Source organism: Stegostoma tigrinum, chromosome 6, assembly GCF_030684315.1.
Source record: "Stegostoma tigrinum isolate sSteTig4 chromosome 6, sSteTig4.hap1, whole genome shotgun sequence".
Lineage (NCBI taxonomy): Eukaryota > Metazoa > Chordata > Chondrichthyes > Orectolobiformes > Stegostomatidae > Stegostoma > Stegostoma tigrinum.
In genome coordinates, this window is record NC_081359.1 from 69,906,769 (window position 1) to 69,923,335 (window position 16,567).

General features: G+C 39.8%; 2 protein-coding genes across 6 annotated transcripts in view; one reads left to right on the top strand and one right to left on the bottom strand.

The window, feature by feature from the left end:
• The window catches only part of alkbh8 (alkB homolog 8, tRNA methyltransferase), a 53,496-nt gene extending 37,531 nt beyond the window's left edge, over positions 1-15,965 (bottom strand). For 2 of the 3 annotated variants that reach the window (XM_059646631.1, XM_048532891.2), the window contains exons 1-5: positions 15,815-15,965; positions 8,341-8,581; positions 3,588-3,719; positions 2,394-2,489; positions 180-284 (exon numbers count right to left, since the gene is read on the bottom strand). In XM_059646631.1, coding sequence (XP_059502614.1) covers positions 180-284; positions 2,394-2,489; positions 3,588-3,719; positions 8,341-8,581; positions 15,815-15,943 — 703 coding nt within the window. In that variant the 5' untranslated portion in view covers positions 15,944-15,965. The remainder of the gene's footprint in view (positions 1-179; positions 285-2,393; positions 2,490-3,587; positions 3,720-8,340; positions 8,582-15,814) is intronic. The other variant, XM_059646632.1, reaches the window with a different exon arrangement.
• Positions 15,966-16,031: 66 nt separating this feature from the next.
• The window catches only part of elmod1 (ELMO/CED-12 domain containing 1), a 68,208-nt gene continuing 67,672 nt past the window's right edge, over positions 16,032-16,567 (top strand). For 2 of the 3 annotated variants that reach the window (XM_048532740.2, XM_059646633.1), the window contains exon 1: positions 16,032-16,143. The gene's annotated coding sequence lies outside the window, so the exon portion shown is untranslated. The remainder of the gene's footprint in view (positions 16,144-16,567) is intronic. The other variant, XM_048532739.2, reaches the window with a different exon arrangement.

The following is a 16,567-nucleotide window of genomic DNA, read 5'->3' on the forward strand; positions in this document are numbered from 1 at the left end:
GTTTGAGAGTAAAGAAAGTTATGTTTATGCATGTTATAGTTGTATAAAGAGGTTGAAAGTAAATCATCGTATTCTATCACCCTAAATTAACACAACTAACATTTGACCAGCACAGGAAGTTCTCTCTGGCTTTGTCTGACGCACACTTATAATAATTTGAAGTGTAAAGCATATTTCACCTTGTCCAGGCTCATATTGATTAATGGTGAGTTGATCAGGTTTAAATTTTATGTATCCTTCTGTCATGGATTGCTCCAAAACTTCACTGCAAATCTCAGGAAGACCTAAATTTTAAAATAAGCAACAACAAAAACCTAAAAATTGTTCAATTGCTTCTAATTTTGCACTTTTAAAGCAATAAAAAAAATCATTTGGCAAAATCTGACATTTAGAGATCCAAGTATAAACAGAAATAGTCAAATCATCAGCAAGCACCACGATTATTCTGACCCCAAGATCAAGATAATGAAATCAGCTAACATTATAAATTGGAAATATTAAAACCAATAAATTTGAAATTGCATCTTAGTGGTGTTAGAGATACTCATTTCTGAGATTTTTAAAAATTTTCATCTTGAAAGCAAAGCACGTGCATCTTATTCAGAATTCAGGATAGACAGTATTATTTCCCTTAAACTTGTTAATCATTGAAATTAAGGTTAGGAGACTGCAGACCGGGGTATTAACTGAATAATGACTTGTGTGGACGCAGAAAGACGCACTGACCCTCCTAAAGGGGCTGGTACTTTTTAACATAGGCCTAATCAAAACTGATTAAGCTATTTGATATAATCGATTTACTTGATACTCTACCCAATGCCCTTTTAAGGGTTTGTGATGTAGTTTTATTTTGTTCAATTTGCTTAGTTAGCTAGTTAGTTTCCTACTGACTTAAAAAGAATAGGAAGAGACACATTGAGATTTGCGGCACAGTGGCAGTGTCTAAGGTTTTGGAGTAGATTTGTAGCTCGGGCTGTGGGTGCTGAGGTTGTTTAGCCAGCCAAGCTGGTTAGTTGTACCGCAGATGTTTCATTACCGTGCTGGGTAACATCATCAGTGCAGCCTCAGCTTCATTGGAGGCTGTACTGATGATGTTACCCAGCACGGTAATGAAACATCTGCGGCACAACTAACCAGTGTGGCGAGCCAACCAACCTGAACAGTGGCAGTGAAATTATGAACAGGTTCCAGAAATTTCTTTACAAATGGTCAGTTGTTGAGTTAATGCAGTGTTTTGGCACTGCATCTTTAAGTTAAAATAAGAATGAAGCAATACATGTGATCCATTCTGAAATCTACTGGAGAACATTCTTGAGTGATATAAGCTGTTGAAAATAAAGTTTTGTTGGAGTTTAGATTCATGATGCTTGCATTAGGAAATGATGGCAGCAACAAGTCCCAGGAAGATGTTCAGAACGTCAGGCTGAGAACAGTTGAGCCTTAAAATGTTGATTTACTTCCAAGGTGAATGTGTTAGAGACCAAGGAAGGACAATTAGCATTTCTACTTGGATTCAAACTGCTATTGAGATTGGCTTTGAGAGTGAAAGATTTTTCTAATGACTGGTTGTCTGCCGAGGTACAGGCAAGAGATTGTAGCTAGAGGCTGAAAGTCTCTATAGTGCATTGTTCAGGAATATGGTTAGGAGATCCTGCTTGGGTCAAAAACATCAAATGTATGGAGCTGGAAGAAGGCAGACAGTTTTATAGACTTCACCAGAGAAAAACCCTGGCCTGCAGAAAAATTTGTTCTCATGTTTAAAAAAGTACCAGTCTAGGAATGGCAAAGAACAGAAGTAAATCTCAGAAGCTGACAATCATTTGGACTGATCGGGGGGAAGAAAAATCAAATGACTACATTAAAGGGACAATGTTTTTGGTTGTGTTAAAAGGGGAAATCTTTGCGCTTTAACTCTGAATTTCAACATGCAAATGTGAGCGTTTTACTCTTCTTTACTAAGAGGCAACTTTATTGCAAGCTTACCTGCATTTCTTTTCTACCCAGAAATAAGAAATTGAGAAGGACATGGAAATATTTACGGCATATAATTAATATCAAGCTGAAGTCCAAAACAAAAAAGTCATGCAGCTAAAAATCTATCTCAAAAACACAATTTTTAGAGAATTGTCATAGTTCATTCAGTTACTGTTCCAAGCATGACAGTAGAGATAACCATAAACATGCTTCAAGCTTCTACATAAATAAGTAGAAATATGGTTAGCAAGGCAACATTTTTTTAAGTCAATTATCATTCAGCACAAACACTGTGCTTCAGCATTGTCATGTTTCATGCACTCTGCAATGCAGAAAACAGATTTTTTAAAATCAGATAATTTCTGCAATTGTTTACAAGTCACTTGTTGCAACAAAAACCTGTTTGCCATCTAATGTACCTCCAGGTAGGGGCTTATCTTTGTCTACATTGTTGTTGTCATAACGGAATTCATAACCATAATGCTTCACTCTTCGATGTTTCAGAGATTTCTGGGCTAGAAACAAAAAAATCAAAAACTAAATTACAAACTTTATTTTGAAGACTGGATTCCAATGTCAGGTGTAGTATTCATTTAAAAAATGCTTTTAAAAATTGTGTTTACACTGTCACATTCTTTAAAAACAAAATTATGAGGAAAAGAGGAAACAATTTACAATTTGATTTGTAATTTTATTCATAATAGCTGCTACACAAAAAAAAGCAAATGCTAACAAGATGTGAAGTAAACAAACATCAAGTACCTATTTTGCCCCTCATGCTTTTACTATGGTCACTATTTCATAGCTTTTCATTCAGAACCATATCAAAATTATTTAAGCATGATTACGTGGCCTATTGTGTGCCAGAACTAAAATTACAGTGCAGGTTGAGAATTAGAAAGACACATCTGAACAGAGAACAGCAAAGTGTTGTATCATAGACTGGAATTAGAAATACAGGACAGATAAGCGGTCAATATCATTTTACGCTCCTCTGGGCAGTATATCTCATGCAAGGGAGGTGCAGAGGCCAACTAGGATGACACTCGCATTGTAAACCAAAAACCACAGGCTCTATCTTCATCACAGCATGGCTGATAAATGATGGGTCTTTTCTTTTTAGTGGTCTCATTTAGGGGTGTGCTGCCACTCTATATGATATATGTTGAAGGTATTCTGATTCTTATCTGATCTCAAAAGCTAAGCAGATTCAGGCATAGTTACGACTTGGATGGGAGACGATCTGGAATACCTGTTATAGTAGGTTTTTGGGCGTGTGGCAGAGTAGTAATGTCATTACCTCTGGGCCAAAGGTATGGTCTTAAATTATCTAAATAGGTTCATTACATTAGCCAATTGACTGTTTCCAAATCTCACAACAGATGGCTGGGGACTTAGATAAGTCATACATTCATGCTATCAGCAGAAACATCTGAGATCAAACATCAGAATATGAAATAGCAATACTCTCATCAAGCAGCGCCTTTGCCTTTCCTTGTCAAATTAATAGAAAAATTGTTAAGTGACAGGATAAACAATTAATTGACTATTGTATATTTGTTGAATTTAGATAGTTAAAAATATTAACCACGGTCTTTGTCTGTACTGCTTACCATTTTCCATTGTTGCATTTGAGCTTTCATCTGCAAATACCAAAAGCCTCTTCTCATATTCAGCAGAAATAAAGTCTTCAATCACCAGAAGGCCTGGCGGTAGGCTTGAATGAAAAACATCTTCACTAACAACTTGAAAAAGAAATTAATGTTTTTAACTCTTCCATGACAATGTCTTTACTAGCATTAGCAATTACAATTCTTTAAACATATTTCTGCTTATTAGCATATGTAAACGAGTGAACACTATTTCAACGTCAATTTTTTAAACAAGCAAAGATTCCTAGATGATTAAACATTAGATAGTAAACTTTCAGAGCACTTCAGCTGTGAGAAATGAAACCGAAAAGCAGGTGAAGCAAGTGAGACAGAAATTACAGTCTAGGCAAATTGTTTGCCATGACCTGACATGTAGGTAGCATTACGTTGATGGTCCTTAAGCACCTGAATAAGATAGGGACATTCTTGGCAGCAGATACCAGATTGAACAGATCTTTTTCAGGGTCCCCTCCAGTCATCCTGCATGGGAAAGGAGCCAGAACAGGTGGTCAAAAGACAGTCTGTCTCACCTCACCGTGGCTGGGCAAATGGATCCTGTGGAGTCAATGTTTGGTGAGTGAAAACAAAATGGGTCCAAAGCAGACCCTTGCCTTTGTGACTTGGAATGCTGGCATTGATAGATAGTGAGGTCAATCTTTGTCCTCAAAGAGGAGCCACCATCAAAATAAGGCAACTTGCAAATCTCAAGGTCAATATCCCTACACTTAGAGAGACAAAACATCCCAGGGAAGCTTTGCTGAAGAAGGTTGCCAATGGCCACACCTTCCTCACCTCAAAGGAGAAGTGCAATATTGAAGTCATATGGCCATCTGGATCACCCTTGTCAACCAGCTACTGGCACAGTTGACAGGGCTAAGCGATTGACTGATGTTCCTCTAACTTGCCTTGAGAACAGTACATATGATACTCCGGACTTAAAGGACACTACTCAGAGACTGTTCTACACACAACAAGATAATGCCTCATATAGTAGGAATGAAAAAGCATATGAGACACTAAAGTCGGTGATTACCCTAAAGATTTGGATAATTTCAGAATCCAGCAAAGGAGGACTAAAACAAAAGTAAACAAGGAGGGCAAACTAGCAAGCAATACAAAAACTAACAATAAGACCTTCTTTAAATACTAAAATAACTGCACAGAGGCTGGTATCTCATCACCAAGTGACCTTTTATTTCATTGTGCACAGTACACTGGCTGCCGCCAGCAGGTCAGAGTAAATCTCTTCAGTGAGGAGATTCTGAGTCTCTTGTTTATATCTATTTCCCAGGGCTCCCTGATTGGTGTAGGGTAACAACCCCAATCATGGACCTCATTGTCAACAAGATCCATCCGGTTCCAATCACAACAGATACATTAAAAGGAAGAGTGAGGTCAAAGCCAACAATGGCTCCTTAGCATCCCTCAGATTCAGTTTTTATGGGGAACAAGAAAATGGCAAAGGATTTAAACAGATATCTTGCATCAGTCTTTACAGTGAAAGAGATTTGAAATATCCCATTACTGTTGAAGAATATGGGGGAGGAATTAAGCACCATCACCCATGACAAAGAGTTGGGATTAGACAAACAAATGGGCTGAAGGTAGATAGGTCCCCCAGCCCCGATGGCTTGCATCCAAGGATCCTAAGAAAAGTAGGTACAGAGATGGTGGATGCATTGCTTGTAACATTCCAAAATCCAATGGTTTTTGGAGAAGTACTGAAGGATTAGAAAACTGTCAATGTGACACTCTTGTTCAAAATGAGAGGGAGGCAAAAACTGCTAACCGTAGACCAACTAGCTTCAAAAAAATGTTAGAAAAATGATGAAATCAAGAAAGTATTAACAACTCATCTAGAAAAGCATAGGCTACATAAGTATGGCTTCCTGCAAGGGAAAACTCCAATTTATTAGTTTTATGTGGAAGTCTCAACCAAAGCGGACAGAGGGGAACTAGTGGATGAGATGTATTTGGACTTCCAGAAGACATCTGATAAAGATACCTCACAAGAGATTTAGTCATAAAGTAAGAGGCCATTGTGTTGAAGGTAATATAATAGTATGGAAAGAGAACTGGCTAAGGAGCAGAAAACAGTGAGTCAGGATGGGGTAATTTTTTAGGTTGACAACATATAACTAGTGGGATTCCACAGGAATCAGTGCTGGGACCACAAATGATTATAAATATATATTGTTTTATGAAGCAAATGTACTGTAACCAAACTTGCCAAAAATAAAAATTGGTGGAAAGCAAGTCATGAAAGGAGACAAACAAACTGCAGAGAGATTTGATAGGTTACACTATTAGGCAAAAATTCGGCAAATGGAGTTTAATGTGGGAAAACGTGAAATTGTTAATTTTAGAAAGAAGAATAAAGAGACAGTATGATTTAAATGGAGAAAACGTGCAGAAAGCCGCAACTCAAAGGGACTTAGGGAACTTGTGCATGAAACACAGAAAGCTAGCACAGAGGTACACCAGGTAATCAGGAAGGGTTATGGAATGTTGGTTCTTATTTCAAGAAGGTTGGAGTATACGATATATCAGCATAAGCACCAGATGTAACAGTATCACAATTGAGTAACAAACACAAAAACAAAGAGGAAGGAGCTGGTCAGAGTTAAATGGAAGGGGAGCAGGGGATCATCTGCGAAACACAGCATAACTTCATCCCAAGGAAAAAGAAATAAAGCAAAGGAAGGACCAGGCAATCATGGCTGACAGGGAAATACAGGGACAGCATAAAAGCAAAAGAAAAAGCTTAAAATGTGGTGAGGATTTTTGAGAAGCTATTAAAAGCCAGTAAAGGATAACTAAAAAAAAACGCAATGGGGTGGGGGGAGAAGATGAATTATAAAAGGGGAGTGCAACAGCATTTTTTTCAGATATATAAGAAGGTAACGGGGTCAAGAGTGAACATTGGATCGCTAGGAAATGCGGTTGGAGAAGTACTAACAGGGGAGCAAAGAAATGGAGGAGGAACTGAATAGGTACTTTGCAACAGTTTTAGCAATAGAAGACGCTAGCAACATAACAGAACTTTAAGACAGACCGGGTAAGAGGTGAATGCAGTAGAGGGGACCTTAAAGAAGTTTATAAGATAACGAGATAGAGTTAATGGCAATTGTCTTTTCCGTAGGATGGGGGATTTCAAGGCTAAAGGGCACTTTTTTTAAGGTGACAGGAAAAAGATTTTTAAAAAGACATGAGGGGCATTTTTTTTAAAAGCACAGAGGTGATTCGCTTGCAGAATGAACTTCCTGAGGAAGTGGTGGATGTAGGTACAATTACAACAGTTAAGGCATTTGGAGAAGTACATAAATAGCAAAGATTTGGAGGGGCATAGGCCAGGAGCAGGCAGGTAGGACTAGTTTAGTTTGGAGTCATGTTCAGCATGGACCAGTGGACCAAAGGATCTGTTTCCGCACTGTCCGACTCTATGGCTATGACTCTAACAGGGTTAAGAAACGTTTCAGCCATGGCATAGTGGCACAGCCGGCTCAATGGGCCGAATGGCCTAATTCTGAGTTTAGAAGAGTGAGCGTTGTCCTCATTGAAACATATAGGGTTCTTAGGTGGCTTGACAGAGTAAATGCTGATATGGGAGAGTCTAGGATCAGAGGGCATAGTCTCAGAAAAAAAGGGCACAAATTTAAGACTCAGATAAGGACGAATTTCTTTTGTTAGAGGGTTCAGAGGCTTTGCAACAACTTGCCATGGACAGCTGTGTGAGTGCAGAGTCCTTGCATATATGTAAGGCCAAAACAGATAGATCTTGATCAGTAGGAGAATTCAGGATCTCGGAAAAAGGCAGGGAAAGTGGATGTTAAATATGTCGGATTAGACCTTAATCAGCTGTGATCCTATTGAATGATGGAACAGGCACAAGGGGGCCAAATGGCCAACACCTGTTCCTATTTCTTACAGTGTCCCAAAACATGACAAATGCCAGAGTTGGACATGATTGCTTTGTCTGGAAGGGGATATTTGGGAAAAATGGTGTTCAGGATGATTGAACTCTAACAACATCTTATTTTTGAGTCAATGCAGTGAGTATTAGATCCTAACTACCAAACCATGTTGTATCAATGTGACAGGTACAAAACTCACTGTCAGGTCTTAGCTCAAGGCATTGGCATCAACAGGTTACTGAGGCTACTGATTTATGTTTAAGAAATAAATCAAATTTTACTTTGTTGGTGCTTTGGATGCTGAATCACACATTACATACATACATGTTTACACATATATTACAACTGTATGTATGGCAAGATGATAAACAAGATATTGTAGTTGTAATTAACAACTGTGGAGATTAGGGGTAGGAATAAAGGCAAGTTCCTCATGTAGGTAGTGCAGGACTTTGATTGTACTGTTGAATCATCAGGGGCTAAGCAGATTTTCATAAAGAACTTAAAATCTTATCTGCAAAGAATATAAAATTAGCTTCAAAAAACAAAAAGGTGAAGTAAAAGCTTTTATAAAGGTAGGGCAAGGCTTCTGGAAAAAATGTATTGATTAGACATGCTACTATTCAGAGATAGAACCAACTTCAAGTTGTAGAGGTAACTAAAATAATTACAATGCAAAACCTCAATGCCAAATTTTTAACCAGCTCAGCATTAACAGTGAAGACCATAAGATAGACCATTTACAGTTTAGCTTTGCAGTTCAGTACAAATGAAAAGCAAAAAAATTAAAATAAACTCACCATCCTCCACAAAGTTTAGATATAAAGTAGCAAGTTTTGTATTTTCACTACTCTTTAGGTTTTGTCCGTTAAGAGCACTGTATGCCTCCTTGGCTTCCTGAATTGCAGTATATGTTACAAATGCATGTGGTTTATGAGGGAGCATTAGAAGGGTCTCGACTGTTCCAAATTTCTGTAATACCACATTCAGCTGCTCCCGGCTGACACCATTGCCCAGACCACCATTGGCTATAACCAAGTGCTATGAAGAACAAAGCATGTGAGAAATTGCACCCTAAATATTAGTAACTGTAAAAAAATCCATTTTCAAGTTTTGACTGATGTTGTGTGTCTCATAAAATTAGCAAGAAATACAGAAAAGATTAAAAATTCCCTTGTGGGAAAGTCTAGGACCTGAGGATATTATCTCAGAATAACAGGTCACACATTTTAGACAGGGACGAGGAGGAATTTCTTACGTCAGGGTAGTGAATCTGTGGACTTCTTTACCACAGTTGGCTAGGTTAAGTATATTCAAGGCAGAGAGTGTTGAATTTTTAATCATCAAGGGAATTGAGGGTTAAAGTGGAAATGAAGATTATCAGGTCAGCCAAGATCTCACTGTACAGAAGATCAAACTTGATGGACTGAATGGCCTACCTTTGGTTCTATATAATAGAAAAGATTTAATAGCAAAGCACATGGAAAACAGTGGCAGCATCAAACAGAATCAACATGGATTTACTAAAGGGAAATTATGCTTGACAGATGTACTGCAATTCTTCAAATATGTAACTTGTAGAGTTGATCAGGGTGGGGACCAGGTGATGTGGTTTATTTGGACTTTCAATTGGCTTTCAACCAACTCCAACATAGGAGATTAGCATGTAAAATTAAAATTTATGGCATTGGAGGTAATGTATGAAATGGATAGAAATATAGTCAGCATACTAGAAACAAAAAGTAGGGAGAAATGGGCCTTTTTCTGAAAGCCAGGCAGTGACTAATGGGGTATCACAGAGATTAGTGCTAGAACCCCAGCTATTCATAATACATATTAATGTTTTAGATGAGAGAAGTAAAAAAGCACAAAGCTGAGTGGGAGGGTGAACTGCAATGAGGACGCAGAGATGCTTTACTGTGATTTGGACAAACAATGGGTGCGCAAATGCATTGCAGATACAGCGTACTATGGATAAAAGTGAGGTTATTAGTTTGGTAGCAAAAACAGGAAGGCATATTATTATTTGAATTATTGTAAATTGAGAGAGGGGAATTTGCAATGAGACCCAAGTATCCTAGGTACACCATTCGCTGGAGATAAACATGCAGGTGCAGCAGGTGACAAAGAAGACAAACTGTATGTTGGCCATCATAACACAAGGATTTCAGTGCAACGGCTGGGATGTCTTGCTACATTTATACAAATCATTAGTGAGACCACACCTGGAACTGTGTGTACAATTCCTCAACTGAGCAACCATGTTCTTGCTATAAAGGGAGTACAATGAAGGCTTACCAGACTGATTCCTAGAGTGGTGGGACTGATATATATGAGAGAAGGTTGAATCAATTCAGATTACATTTATTGGAATGAATATTCAAGCATCCAGAAGAATAAGAGGGCTCTCGTAGAAATCTATAAAATTTCCACATGACTTGACAGTGTAAATGTAGAAAGGAGGTTCCTGTTTGCAGGGGACTCCAGGCTATGGGTCACAGCGTAAGGGTACAAGGTAAACCATTTATGACCAAAATTGGAGGCCTTTCTTTACCTAGAAAACTGTGGAATTTGCCAACACTGAAAGCAGTCGGAGCCAAAACACTATGATTTCAAGGAGATGGATAAAGCACTTGGGACAAAATGGATGAAAAGATATGTGAGAATAAAAAGTGTAGGTTATTGAGTTAGATGGTCAGTCATGATCATAATAAATGGCAGAACAAACTTGAAGGGCCACAAGGCCACCTCCTACTCCTATTTTTGACATTTCTAAGTAAAAGGTCTCTTGATAAAATCACTATGAATAAAGCATTTTTTTCATGTTACAACTGTATTGCCACAAGAGCCAATGGCTTAAATTTTGATACTGTGCTGAAAGTTGCACGTATTTTGCCATTTAATGGCATTTATTACCTGCAGAGAAAAGTCATATTATTTAAGTCAGCACCTGCATGCTCAGAGTAACAGGAGGAGGGGATTTGAGATAAATGCCTCAGGAAGATTTGACAAATAGTCACGATTAGGTCAGTGAGATGAAGAATACATGAAGCAGCAGAGCTCAATACAAATGAGACGGTATAAGTTATAAAAATGATAAAATGGTTGTCAGATGGGCTAAAGTTCAACAATTCCCACGGAAACTGAAAACAGTGAGAATTAACGATAGAGATTAGAAGACAAAAGCAGGAAACAGTAGATAGTTGAAATGGAGCGATATTGAATAAGTGAGGATGGATAGATTGGTTTCTAAACCAATACTAATCATTTGGATTCAGATATGTTCAAATTATTAAATCATCTTAAACTTCAACAACTCTTGCACAGAAACTGTCTTCAGCAGAATTACAAAATCAGACTAGACCCAGAAAGCACCAGCATCCTAAGCAAGCACAAAACTTTCTGGAGTAATTCAGCAGGTCTGGCAGGATTTTTGGAGACAAAGCAGAGTTAATGTTTCAAATCCAGTTCTGAAGGGTCACTGGACTCAAAATGTTAACTCTACTTTGTTCACAGATTCTGCTAAACCTACTGAATCTCCAGAAATTTCTGCTTTTGTTTAGGTCTTCAGCATCCAACCTCCAAACGTTCTCAGATTTGTACCATAAGATCGTGAGGTATGAATGAATGAACAATTTTATTGCAACGTGTATTTTACAGTAAGAATACAGTGGAAAAACTTTCATTTGTCGCCACAATTTGGCACCATTTTGGTTAATTTAAGAATAAGGGAAAGCAGATGCAGCTTAGAGTACATCTGTCCTGAGCCAGCCTACACTTTTCCACTGCTATGCTGCCATCTACACCAGAATCAACCAACACTGAGGTTGCCAATGCTTAGACATCATCTTTGGCCACTGGGCCAATACTCCTCCACTACTGCCTCCTGCATCGACCATCCAACATTGAGGTTGCATATGGGCAATGGGCCCACCTGAATGGCACTGTGATGCCCTTCCGCCATTTGGCCAATCAAGTCTGCTCTGCCACTCCATCATGGATATGTTTTTCAACTTCATTCTCCTGCCTCCCCCCGTAACCCTTGATACCTCTTAGTAAACAAGAACCTATCTATCTGTCTTAAATACACTCAATGAATTGACCTCTGCAGCATTCTGCGGCACTGACTTCCACAGATTCACCACCCTCTGGCTGAAGAAATTCCCCATCACAGTCCTAAAGGATCGTCCCCTCACTCTGAAGCAGCGTCATCAGGTCCTAGTATCTTCTACTAGTGGAAACGTCTTCTCTAAATCCACTCTGTCTAGGCCTCTCAGTATTCTGCAAGTTTCAATCATTTCTCCCTTCATTCTTCTAAACTGCATTAAGTACAGACCCAGAGTCCACAAGTGCTCCATCCCTGGATCATATTTCCACAGCTCCTCTGAACCCTCCCAATGCTAGCCCATTGTTCCTTAGATACAGGGCCCAAAACTGCTCATAATATTTCAAACACAGTCTGACCAGAGCCTAACACAGCCTTGGCGGTACATTTCTCAACTTGTATTCTAGCCCTCTCGAAATGAATGCTAACATCCCACTCGCCTTTCTAACTACCAAGAGAACCTGCACATTAACTTTAAAAGAATCTTGAACCAGGACTCCCAAATCCTTTTGTGCTTCAGATTTCCAAAACCATTCCGCATTTAGAAAAATTGCTTACATTCCTATTCATCATTCCAAAGTGCAAAATCTCACACTTTCCACACTTTGTATGCCATCAGTCACTTCTTCACCCACTCTCAAAGCTTTTCCAAGTTCTACTGCAGCCACCCCACTTCCTCAACACTATCTGTCCGTCCACCTATACCTTTGTGTTAGCTGCAAACTTAGTCACCATGTCTTCAGTAGCTTCAGCCAGATTGTAAGTGTATAACATGAATAGCTGTGGTCCTTTGTTATGGACGAGATCAAATCCACCTCAAAATATCTTAAGACGGTGGCTTTTTTCTTATTTAAAGGCAAGTATAAAGTGTTGCGTTCCAGATGCAATTTGATTGGTCAAACTACTCAACTTTAAGCAAAACATAATATATTTTTATGTTACAGTTAAAATGCAGACAAAATAAAAAGAATTGGCTTAACTATAACTATTGAAATACTTAACAAAATAATCTATATATGAACTACTACTAATTAATCGTTCCAATAGAGTTACATCCCATAAACACACCCTTGGCAAAGACAAATTCAGGAAAATAGATTTTCTCACTTGCAATTCTAGCAACAGGAAGAGAACCCTGCATTTTAGCCTTAACAGGGAGAGGAATAAGAACTTCCACATCCAGCTTAATACCTCAGCAACTGTAGAAAGCCTAAACTAAACACACTGGTTCTGTGGGAGCTGGCCCTCACTTACTCAGCTTGCTTCTATCATTCCAATTTTTTTTAGAAAAACCCCAAGGCCTCCCAAGCTGTATACTTTATTGGCTTTGAGCAGTCTGCTCTTCATCCTGGTCTCAATCTTTCTTCATTAAAAGAAACAGGACAAAATACACCTCTCAAAGCAGCAGCATCAGACCTTATACTGATCACCGCGCAGCAACTGCCATCCTGAAAGACTCCTTTATCCTTATTCTCTGCCTCTGCCAGTCAGCTAATCTTTATCAATGTTGGTACCTTACTCCTAACATTATGGGCTCTTAACCTCATTTAACAGACTAAGTGGTACTTGTCAAAAGCCTTCTGGAAATCCAAATGATCAGATTCAATGGCTCTCCTTTGTCTTACTTGCTTGATACCGCCTCAAAGAATTCTAACAGATTTGTCATGCATGACCTCCACTTGGCGAAACCATGTTGTCTCAGCTCTATTTTACCATGCACTGCCAAGCACTCTACAACTGAAACTTTAATACTGGATTCTAAAATCTCACCATTAACCGAAAGTCAGGTTAATGACTGATAGTTTCCTGTCTTCTGCCTCCCTCCCCTCTTAAACAGGGGTGCTACATTAGCCATTTTGCAGTCCTCTGCCATCTTCCCTGACTCCAGTGATACCTAAAAGATCAGCACCAATGCCTCTTCTATCTCCTTCAGAACTGTACAGTGTAGTCATAGAGTCATACAGCATGGAAACAGACCCTTTGGTCCAGATCATCCATGCCCACCAAATTTTCCAAAAATTTGACCCATATCCCTCTAAAGCTTTCCTATTCATGTACCTGTCCAAATGTCTTGTAAATATTGTAATGGTACCTGTAACTACAATTTCCTCTGGCAGTTCATTTCACATATGAACCACCTTCCGTGTGAAAAGGTTGTCTCTCAGGTCCCTTTAAAATCTTTCTCCTTTCACCTTAAAAATGTGCCCTCAAGTTTTAAACTCCCCTACCCAATGGAAAAGATCTTTGCTATTCACCCTATGCTCCTCACGATTATATGAACCTTTATAAGGTCACTCCTCAACCTCCTACAATCCAGTGAGATAAGTTCCAGCCAATCAAGCCTCTCCTCATAACTCAAACCTTCCAGTCCCAGCAACAACCTGGTAAATCTTTTCTGAACCCTCTCCAATTTAATAATATCCTTCCTAAAGCAGGGTGACCAGAACTGTACAGTGGCCTCACCAATGTCCTGTACAACCTTAATGTGATGTCCCAACTCCTATTTTCAATGCTCCAAGCATAGTCCATCATGTCCAGGTGATACATTAACATTCAGATTTTTCAGTTTCCCCAGCATCTTCTCCTTAGTGATAGCCACTACAATCACTTCTGCCCCCAAATCTCTTGTAGTTCGAGTATGCTAGCGTCTTCCACTATGAAACCCGAAACAAAATACCTTCTCCATTTCTTTGTTCCTCATTACTACTTCTCCAACCTCATTTACCAGCAATCCAACATCTACTCTCAACTTCCTCTGACCTTTTCTATACATCCAAACAAAAAACTCTTGCATCAGAGATAACAGGAACTGCAGATGCTGCAGAATCCGAGACAACAAGGTGTAGAGCTGGATGAAAACTCCTGCAGTCTTCTTTTATATTACTAGCTAGTTTAGTCGCATATTTTATCTTCACCCCCTTATTGCATTTTTAGTTATCCTCTGCTAGTTTTTAAAAGGCTTCCCAATCCTTTGACTTCTCACTAATCTTCACCACTTTGCATGTTTTTCTTTCACTTTTATGCTGTCCCTAACTTCTCTTGTCAGCCATGGTTGCTTCATCCTCCCCCAAGTATGTTTCTTCTTATCGGAGATGAATTTCTGATGTATCTCCTAAAATTACCCCCGGAAACTCCTACTCTACTATCTTCCCTGCTAGGCTCCCCTTCCAATCAGCTCCTGTCCATCTCCTCCCTCATGCCTTTGTTGTCACCTTTATTCAACTATAATACCATTACATTTGATTCCAGCTTCTCCCTCTCAAACCACAAGGTGAATTTTATCATGTTGTGGTCAGTAGCCCCTAGGTGATCCTTCATCTTAAGCTCCCTAATCAAGTCTGCCTGTTCCTCGGTGAAAAAATCTCTTACATTCCACAAAGACATCTTCTTGTGACCTACTACCAGCCTGACTTTCCCAGTTCACTTGCATATGGAAGTCCCTGATGATTATTGTATTGGTGCTTTTCTGAAATGCACTTCCTATTGCTTAATTATTTTCTTCCCCACACCCTGACACACGTCTTTACTTAACTCTCACCAAGGTCTTTTATTGTGGTTCCTCAGCTCTACCCACACAAATCCTATGCCTTCCAATTTTACATCACAATTCCTATCAATTTCATGTCATTTCTTATAAACATGCCAATCCCATCTGTCTGCCCATCTGCCCATTTTGTCAAGTGGACATGCATCCTTGGATATTTAGTTACCAGACCTATTCCCGTCGCAGCCACGTCTCTGTAATCCCCACAACATCACATCTGCCAACTTCAATCTGAGCTAAAACTCGTTTTAGCTGAAGAAGGGTCTAGGCCCTAAACGTCAGCCTTCCTGCTCCTCTGATGCTGCTTGGCCTGCTGTGCTCATCCAGCTCTACACCTTATTATCTCAGCATCTGCAGTTCCTACTATCGCTAAAACTCGTTCGTCTCGTTTCCTATACTGTGTGCATTTAACTACAAGTTTAATCCTGCATTAATTGCACCCCTCTTCTCAGAGCTGTCCCTTTATCTGCTGTGCCTTAATTTAGATTCCTGATCCTCTCCATACCCTCTGTTCTATCACGTGTTCTAGAAACTTAAATAATCTCAGATGAGCCCTGCCCCCCTTTAACTTTTTCCATGCAACGGATTCCACCCACCCCGTTTAATTTAAGAGAAACATGTTTACTTTCGTCGGTATAGACACAGTTGCAATGCCATCTTGCTTCAGGAGGATGTGTTGCGCTTTCGCCTGCTTTCTCAGCAGTTTTTTCTGTCCTTTGGACAACTTCACACTTCTGCAATCGGGGGCCGCCATGTTTTACCGAGCGAATCGCCTGCTTCCGGCTGCGCTGCGTCTACTTCCGGTGCGGCAGCCGGTATCATGGTAACGGCGTCAACGGCCCCCCCGAGGGGGGCGGGGCTTCTTCCTCAGCCCCGCCAGCTGTCCAGGAGCAGCGGCTCCCTCCTCATCCCTGTCTGCCTCACCGGCCGGCGGCTGCAGTGCCCTCAAGTCAGGTGAGTGACTGAGTAGGCCCTCGTTACGATGGGAGGGGAATTCGACTTTTTAAAAAATATATGTATATGTTTTTTGTTTTTGGAAACAAGGAGCAGCTGTAGGCACCGGGGAGCGGATTTGAGATGGATGCTGAGGGTATTAGCGCCTCCCATTTGTCACCGAGTGTGAGGGCTGTGCCGCTGTGTCTCAATCAAATCGGATGCTTGAATCAGTAATATCTGATCATGCAACGGTTTTTATAGAAACCCACAAGAGGAATGAGGGACAATCGTTACCTGTTTTCTACCAAGTCAGACAATGTGTGTATTATATTATCACACGAACAAATTGAAGAAACAAAGCCCCGAGATGTGCCTGTTGTTTTGTGCATTCCCGAGAATGTATCCCAGTCCTTGGCCGGGTCAGGTTAGAGATGTTCTGGAC